The sequence below is a fragment of the Lampetra fluviatilis genome, unplaced genomic scaffold (assembly GCF_964198595.1).
Source record: "Lampetra fluviatilis unplaced genomic scaffold, kcLamFluv1.1 SCAFFOLD_1435, whole genome shotgun sequence".
Lineage (NCBI taxonomy): Eukaryota > Metazoa > Chordata > Hyperoartia > Petromyzontiformes > Petromyzontidae > Lampetra > Lampetra fluviatilis.
The window spans coordinates 1-9,265 of NW_027620454.1; the positions used below are offsets into that span (position 1 = coordinate 1).

At 55.4% G+C, this 9,265-nt stretch overlaps 1 protein-coding gene across 1 annotated transcript; it reads left to right on the forward strand.

Moving 5' to 3' along the window:
* Positions 1-2,866: 2,866 nt before the first annotated feature.
* On the forward strand, positions 2,867-6,339 carry LOC144953941 (dnaJ homolog subfamily B member 6-like; the record flags this gene model as incomplete). The annotated part of the gene is made up of 5 exons (XM_078884548.1): positions 2,867-3,055; positions 3,167-3,276; positions 3,975-4,031; positions 4,885-4,998; positions 6,050-6,339. Coding segments are annotated over 5 exons (745 nt in total), but the record flags the coding sequence as incomplete, so codon positions are not given.
* Between the last annotated feature and the right edge of the window lie 2,926 nt (positions 6,340-9,265).

The following is a 9,265-nucleotide window of genomic DNA, read 5'->3' on the forward strand; positions in this document are numbered from 1 at the left end:
CACCCACCCATTCAACCACATTACAGGTCACAACAACAAAGACAAAGATCCCCCGTATAACCTTAACAGGCTGTTGGGGCAAGTTATGTTAGCGAGCACCTATGAAGGCCGACATAGCGCACGAGGGGGTGGGTGGCGAGCACCATGCCCAGCGGCCTTTGTCTCCCTAGTGGCGATGTTTACACACTGCACCATGTACTCATTTGAGGCCGAGTCGATCTAGGGGAGGCCCAGGACAGTTCAGATAATTGTCACTGGTGTTGGCCCTGAGCGGGAATCGAACTCGGGTCATCAGGTTCGTGACGCGGTGCACTAACCGCAACACTACAGCTTCCCACAAGACACTTACCCACCCATTCAACCACACTGCAGGTCACAACAACACACCCACCCACCCACTCGCCACACTGCAGGTCACAACAGCAACACACCCACCCACTCAACCACACTGCAGGTCACAACAATACACCCACTCAACCACACTGCAGGTCACAACAACAACACACCCACCCACTCAACCACACTGCAGGTCACAACAACAACCCACCCACCCACTCAACCACACTGCAGGTCACAACAATACACCCACTCAACCACACTGCAGGTCACAACAACAACACACCCACCCACTCAACCACACTGCAGGTCACAACAATACACCCACTCAACCACACTGCAGGTCACAACAACAACACACCCACCCACTCAACCACACTGCAGGTCACAACAACAACAACACACCCACCCACTCAACCACACTGCAGGTCACAACAACAACAACACACCCACCCACTCAACCACACTGCAGGTCACAACAACAACACACCCACCGACTCACCCACTCGCCACACTACAGGTCACAGCAACAACACCCACCCACTCAACCACACATGCAGGTCACAACAACAACAACACACCCACCCACTCAACCACACTGCAGGTCACAACAACAACACACCCACCCACTCGCCACACTGCAGGTCACAACAACAACAACAACACACCCACTCAACCACACTGCAGGTCACAACAACAACAACACACCCACTCAACCACACTGCAGGTCACAACAACACACCCACCCACCACCCGTCCACTCGCCACACTGCAGGTCACAACAACAACAACACACCCACCCACTCGCCACACTGCAGGTCACAACAACAACAACAACACATCCACCCACTCAACCACACTGCAGGTCACAACAACAACACACCCACTAAACCACACTGCAGGTCACAACAACAACAACACACCCACACATCCCATTGCCACACTGCAGGTCACAACAACAACAACAACACACCCATCCACTCGCCACACTGCAGGTCACAACAACAACAACAACACACCTAATCACACTGCAGGTCACAACAACAACAACACACCCACCCACTCACACTGCAGGTCACAACAACACACCCACCACTCGTCCACTTGCCACACTGCAGGCCACCTCTCTTCTCTCTCTGCTTCTTCCCTCACACTGCTCCACTCTGAAATTCCCTCTACCCATCATCATCGCCAGCGTCTCATGCCCTTAAATGCGTTCACTCTGCATCTAGTACAACTCCGACAGTGCTGTCTGTTGCTGACCACTTGACGTGTTGGGCCTTGGGGTCGGTGCTCGGAGACTGTGTTTAAACAAAGAGAAGGAGAGGTGTTCGCTCTCTCGTGTCTGTGTGGAACACTCAGGGACCCTCCTTAGGAGACCGCTGTAGCTGGATAGTCACTCACGCGCCCTTTCGATTTCGTGACGCGCCCAGTTTTTTTTTTCACTCTCGGAGACCGGGAAACAACGATTTGGCGGCGCTGGAAACCACAGATGAGCATTGAGGGCGGCCACAACTGGCGTCAACAATTTCCCAAGCTCTGTGGTCCTATTTTGGGGTGTTTGGCCAACTCCATTATCGGGTGCTCGTACACGCGGGAGGAAGCCCCTGCGTGCGAGGGGACGGAGTCGTACGCTCAATCTCAGCACAGATGGGAACGAGTCCCACTTGCTGTGCTGACGCCATCATACCCTGGCCGTAAGCGACCTCGACGCCAAAGTGTGTGCGTGTGTGATCCACCAACCCCCACTGCTTGCACGGTGCTACACGACTGGCCATATGCTGCGTAGCCGGCCATGCCCGGCTGAAGGCGACAACGCTCGCTGCTACCACCCTCGCACTGCCCCTCCTGCTGCGCCTCCCCCATTCCCCCCATCCCCGCCCCCCGTGGCTGCGTGCTTGTGTTTTTCCGGGGAACCGTGTTCAATGCGTGTGGGAGGCCCCACAGCCTCTTGCACGGCTCACCGCTCGGGGCAGTCTTCATACCAGAGCCAATCGCTCGCTTCCCCTCGCACGATTGCCCACTTTCTCTCTCGGCCATCGTTCACCACTTCCACTTGCGCGTTCACTCGCTCGCCTGCCCACTCGCCCACCCTCTTCCCACTCATTCGCTCGCCCTCATTGCTCGCATTCACTAACTTCGCCAACGCACTTACTACTACTCCTTCAACGATCCACTCGCCCAGCCACCCTCTCATCCACCCATTCACTCACCCAGATGACCGACTCGCTCACCCACTCGCCCAACCTCACCCCACTCATTTACCTCTACTCATCTCCCACTAACAATCATTGACCATACTACCTATGCAGCCACTCGCTCACCAATTCACCCGCCACACTGAGCGACTAACTCGCTCGCCTACGTCAGAAGCTTCACTCTGGCATTACTTCTTCAGTAATTCCTGGCTCTGCGGAGTTGCGCTGGCTCCTGACCGATCAGTGCGTGACAGTCGTCTACAGCTTTGCCTTCACCTTATCTTCAGAGGCATGGGCCTCCTCGTGTGTCATTTTTGCTTCCCCCCCGACAGCGGAAATGCCGCTGGCGTGCCAGCGACGGACAGCAACACGCGTGACGCGATGGGTCGGTGCGCGCGTGCGAGCCGGCGGTCGCTCGGCGGGCCATCCCGTCGGCTCTCCGGGAGGGTGTCGGTGGGCCTCGCGTCGGTGTCGGTGGGCCCCGCGTCGGGGCCGGCGCGCTCGAACGCGGGGCAGTCATCGTGACGATGGGAGGAGTTCTGGTTAACACTCGCGCTCGCTCCCTTGCTGCCACCCTCCCCCGTGCTCACACTCGTGCTGACGGTCGGATTTTGCGTCGTGTGAATTTTCAGCTACCGCAAGCTCGCACTGAAATGGCACCCGGACAAGAACCCGGAGAACAAGGAGAATGCCGAGAAGCAGTTCAAGGAGATCGCGGAGGCGTACGAGGTCCTCTCTGACGGTGAGCGCCCCGAATAACAACAACAACAACCGGAGTTCGCTCGTTAACACGCAGCACGGGATCTCAGCCAGAGTATCGCACTTCGTTGCCTTCTGTATGTGTACATACGTATGTTTGGAGAACCTGTTTCGCACCGTATGTAGCCAACCTGGCGGGAACAGTCCGTGTCGATAAATCTACGAGGTCAGAATGACTTCCTGGTTTTTATTCTGGCTTCCTGGGCCTTGTCCTGAAGATGCTGCTAGCGAACCATCGTGTTTGCTCAGTCTTGTTGTGAGAATCGCTCTCGAACCCAAACCCATGGTGAGGGATCCAAGACAAGTTTATAACAATTTAATAATGTTTGTCTATGTCGGTGGGTGGAACGTTCTTATGACGCAAATTTGGCCAGGTCGTCACACGTGGCCTCGCCCAAAAAGCGCTTTACGAGCCGTAGTTTACTCCTGGTCACTCTCTGGGGGAAGCCTCCGCGAGTCTGAAGGGAAGACTCCTGTCGGCTGCACCGGAGCCACTGGGTTTACCATGAGCCTCATCGCCCCCTACTGCGGGACAGCTGGCAATAACCCTCCTAGTAGCTTTGAGACTCGGTGAGCGAGGCTGTGCTGGGCAAGCGATCGCGATCGGGGTCGTGAGCGATGCTGCGACGATGTGGTCTCGTGGCCGATGGTGACCGCGGTGGCGTCCCTGTGGTGTCGCAGAGAACAAGAGGGAGACGTACGACCGCTACGGCAAGGCAGGGCTCACGGCGCGACTCGGTGAGCAGCCACAGCCGCCCTCTACGGACCAACGCTCACCACACCACCGCACTCACCACGCACCTCACTCACCACACCGCACTCGCCTACACACTCACCACACACTACACTAACGTACACACTCACCACACACCACAATCACCTACACACTCACCACACACCACACTCACCTACATACTCACCACACACACCTACATACTCACCACACACCACACTCACCTACACCCTCACCACACACCACACTCACCTACACACTCACCACACACCACACTCACCTACACCCTCACCATACACAGCACTCACCTACACACTCACCACACACCACACTCACCTACACCCTCACCACACACAGCACTAACCTACACACTCACCACACACCACACTCACCTACACCCTCACCACACACCACACTCACCTACACCCTCACCACACACCACACTCACCTACACCCTCACCACACACCACATTCACCACACACCACACTCACCTACACACTCACCACACACCACACTCACCTACACACTCACCACACACCACACTCACCTACACACTCACCACACACCGCACTCGCCTACACACTCACCACACACCACACTCACCTACACCCTCACCACACACCGCACTCGCCTACACACTCACCACACACCGCACACAACCTTTCAGTATAAATAAACATTGACCGCATCCGCGACGCCAATTCCACCTCCCGCTGTGATGGCGCGACCCTGGCTGAGGAGATGTGGAAGTGATTTGTGAGTGGAGAAGCGATGTTGCTGATCCTGCTGATCCTGCTGATGATGCTGACAATACTGCTGACGATGTTGACGATGCCCATGTGTGTGTGTGCGCGCAGGGGGCGGTGGGTCAGCCAGCCCCAACATGGGCGGGTTCCACTTCACGTTCCGCAACCCGGATGATGTCTTCCGAGAGTTCTTCGGTGGCCGCGATCCCTTCGCCGAATTCTACGGTGAGCGGCGCGCCCCGGCGCGGTGTGGCCAAAGTGTCGGCCGTGGCGGTCGCCCCGGCCTGGCACGGCACTCCACACGGCGGTTAGATGGCCATCGCCATCATGCGCTGGCCAGCAGGGACGTGGGCGCCCGCTGGGACGTGAGGTCTGCGGGGAGGCAGGGGGATGGGTGGACACGGGGGATGCAGGAGCCAGCGGGCACGCAGGGAGACGCGGGGCGATGAGGGGCACTCGGTTTTACCGGCGCTATTTGACCGTCGTTGGTCTCGCCGAAAGAGGGATGCGTTCACGCTGCCGTGGCGGTGTTTGTAAACAACGACAGACTGAGCGTGAAACGTGGAGGCTCAACTCGCGAACGCTGCTGCTCCCGTTGCCGTGGCGGCTCCAGGCCTCCTCTTCCCCCCCCCCCCACCTGCGTGCGACCACTTTCGCGTGGCGCACCCCGAGATGCGCCGTCACGATTAGAAGCGGCCGTTTGGATTGGGCCTGCGAGGCAGTGCCCCGCGGGAACTATCATCATAATAATAATTGTACGTCTCGGGATGTAACCGTGTCTGGGGGCCGCTGTCCTAGCGAGGCGTGGGTGGGGGGTAGCAGGAGGTAGCATTAATGAGGAGGTCTTCGTGAGAAACACGGAGCGTGTTGATTGGGCGCCACGGTTGGGAAATGTTAACTCCTTAGCCAGGTATACAGGAGGTTGTGGGTTCCCTCCCGACGCTGACGCCTGTATATTTGGAGTTTGCATCTCCTCTCTCCCCTTGATCACGTGAATTTTTTTCCAGGGCCTCCGGTTTTTCCCTCCACATTTAAAAGATAGTTTAGTTCATAGTTTGATGAGGTGACGAGGGTGGTGGAGCAGAGTACGGATCAGAAGCCCGCGACGGTGAAAGCTAATCCGCTGACTGACGCCACTTGTAGCCCGAGAAGAGGAAGGGGATGGAAACTCAGCTCTGATTAAATCTCCCGCTGTGACGCGCTCCCCACGCTCTCTCTCCCTCTCCCCCTTCATCCCCTCCTCGCGCGGGCGCATGCCCCCCCCCCGCCCCCACAGAAGACTTCCACGACGCTCCGCGCTTGCGGGGACAGGAGCGCAGCCGCAGCCACGGATTCTTCTCCTTCCCCTCGTTCGGAGCCTTCCACACCACCTCCTCCACCTCCTTCGACTCCGGTGAGCGCGCCCGGCCACCCGCTCACCCCTCGCTCACCCGCACGCCACTCGCTCACCCACTCATCTGCACTCACTCGCACAACAACATGATCAACAACAATAACCGCCATTCAGCACTAAGTGGCGGTGATGTCACAACGGCACTTGTGCCATGCTAGCCGCACTTTGAGGTCACTTAATGTGTCCAAGGCCCACTGGTAGGAGGTCGAAGACCCAGACCCAGGTGCCATGGGTCGACTGACTGCGATGGCTGGCTGTTCAACCACCTGTCCTCTCCACTGTGCCAACTTGCTGCTTTGTAGCCGCCCGGCACTCTGCTCGTTGTTGAGAGCGTCGCTCCTATGCCCTACGCTGTTGATGGAGGGCGACTGCCTCCAGCTGCCCAGTAGCATCCTTCACGAGCCTCTTCCATAGAGGTACCAGTCATCGGCAAGTCCAGTTGGCTCCACATCCTCGTGTACTACATAAGTACGTGTCTTCTCTCGTCCGTGCCGTGCCCATCTAGCCCCCTCTATCCAGCCCAACAGAAGCTGTTTAGGCATTCGGTGACTGGGCATGCGGGCTATGACTCAGCCAGTACTCTCGCCTGCCAGAGGAGCTCACCAGTGTGAATATGTTCAGATCTCAAGTAACTATGAGCTCCTCACACAATTCAGTCTGGTTAAACCCAGGATGGATCATAGGCAGGCCAGCCTGAATGTTTCAAACTGGCACAAGATGTGTTGCCTCAGAGAGGTCCACGTTTCGCAAGCATAGAGAAGGGAGCGCATAACTCTGGCCGAAAAGACCCGGAGGTTCGTGTGGACGGACAGACCAGGTAGCTTCTCCACCGCGTTATGCTGCTGATAAAATATCTTGGAGGTCGTGGATTCGATCCTGTATATTTGGAGTTTGCATGTTCTCCCCATGGCCACGTGGATTTTTTTCCGGGTCTTCCAGCTTTTCCCTCCACTTTTAGAAACATGCACTTTGAGTATTTGTCTGCTATAAATTTCCACATGATAAGCCAGTTAGCACTATCATTTGTAGCCAGGTAGCTTCTGGCTAGCTCGGTGGGCTTTATCTGGTAATTAAAATCGTTTTAGTAACTGCCCCATCATTCATGGGGAGTTGAGGGGGGGGAGCGTTTGACACGAAAAAACCAGGCAGGTTCAGCAGCAAAGCCTCCAACTCCTCAGAATGAGCAACAATTACCCATCATCGGCATACATAACATGGTTGACCAATCGGGATCCATCCCTTGACCGCACCCGGGCATCAAACAGTCTCCCATTGTAGCTGTACCAGATAGGAATTCCTCTCGTACACCCATGGACAGTTTCTAGAACTATGTGATTGAAAAATACGTAAAATAATGTGGGAGCCAGGAGAGATATCCCTGTTGCATCCCAAGGTGAGCGGGGAATGGCTCCGACTCCCGGCCACACAACTTTATCTGGGCCTGCCCACCATCATGATGAAGGCCTTTAATTATTGTGAGCAGAGAGTCGGGGACCCCAAAAGCATAAAGAACAACCCAGAACCCTGGCCTATCGAAGGCACCATTGGCCTTGTTTCGCAGTTTCCTGCCCCGAGTGGAAGACTGTCCACTCCTTATGTTGACCGGAGCCAGAACCAGTCCACCAGACATCCCGAATTCCACAGAGGTCCAGGCAGTGCTGCTCCATCTCCCGACAGAGGAGTGGCATCCCATCCTCTGCAGCGAGCGTTCAGGCATTCCACGTGGCCAACCGCAGTGGTTTCCTGTCCCTGGAGGAACCCCAAGTTGGGGGGGGGGGTGTGGAGGGGGGTGGAGGGGGGTTCACTCTTGCTCAGCTATAGACGCTTGTCCCCCTGGGGCCCCCAGCAAAGCTGAGTTTGGTGTTTCCACCGTGGTGTTTGGTCGGAATAGTGCCAGGTGAGGGGGTGGGTGGACAACACCAAACCCGGCTGCCTTTGTCTTCCTCTTGATGATGTTTACACATCACAACAGGAACTTATTTAAGGCTGAGTCGACGCCACTCACCCACTCGCTCACCTGCATGCCGCTCTCTCGTCCGCTCAACCACACACCACTCGCTTACTCCCTCACCCGCACACCACCCACCCACACTTGTACTGTGTCGGCACCGTGCATGTACTGTGCGTGTGTATGTGTGCTGTGTGTGTAGGCACCGTGTATGTAGTGTGCATGTGTGTGTGCTGTATGTGTGTGCTGTGCGTGTAGGCACCTTGTGGGCAACGTGTATGTGCTGTGTGTGTGCTGTGTGTGTGTATGTACTGTGTGTGTGTGCTGTATGTGTATGTACTGTGTGTATGTACTGTGTGCTGTGTGTGTGCTGTTTGTGTATGTACTGTGTGTGTGCTGTTTGTGTATGTACCGTGTGTGTGCTGTATGTGTATGTACTGTGTGTGTGTGTGCTGTACGTGTATGTACTGTGTGTGTGCTGTATGTGTATGTACTGTGTGTGTGCTGTACGTGTATGTGTGTGTACTGTGTGTGTGTGTACTGTGTGTGCTGTGTGTGTGCTGTATGTGTGTGCTGTATGTGTGTGTGTGCTGTATGTGTATGTATGCTGTGTGTGTGCTGTGTGTGTGTGCTGTATGTGTATGTACTGTGTGTGTGTGTGTTCTGTGTGTGTGTTGTATGTGTGTGTGTACTGTATGTGTATGTACTGTGTGTGTGCTGTATGTGTGTGCTGTATATGTGTGTGTACTGTGTGTGTGTGTGTGCTGTATATGTGTGTGTACTGTGTGTGTGCTGTATATGTGGGTGTACTGTGTGTGTGTGTGCTGTATATGTGTGTGTACTGTGTGTATGTACTGTGTGGGTGTGTGCTGTGTGTGTGCTGTGTGTGTGCTGTTTGTGTATGTGCTGTGTGTGTGTGCTGTTTGTGTATGTACTGTGTGTGTGCTGTATGTGTATGTACTGTGTTTGTGTGCTGTACGTGTATGTGTATGTACTGTATGTGTGCTGTACATCTATGTACTGTGTGTGTGCTGTATGTATATGTACTGTGTGTGTGTGTGTTATACGTGTATGTGCATGTACTGTGTGTGTGTGTACTGTGTGTGCGTGTGTGCTGTATGTGTATGTACTGTGTGTGTGTGCTGTATGTG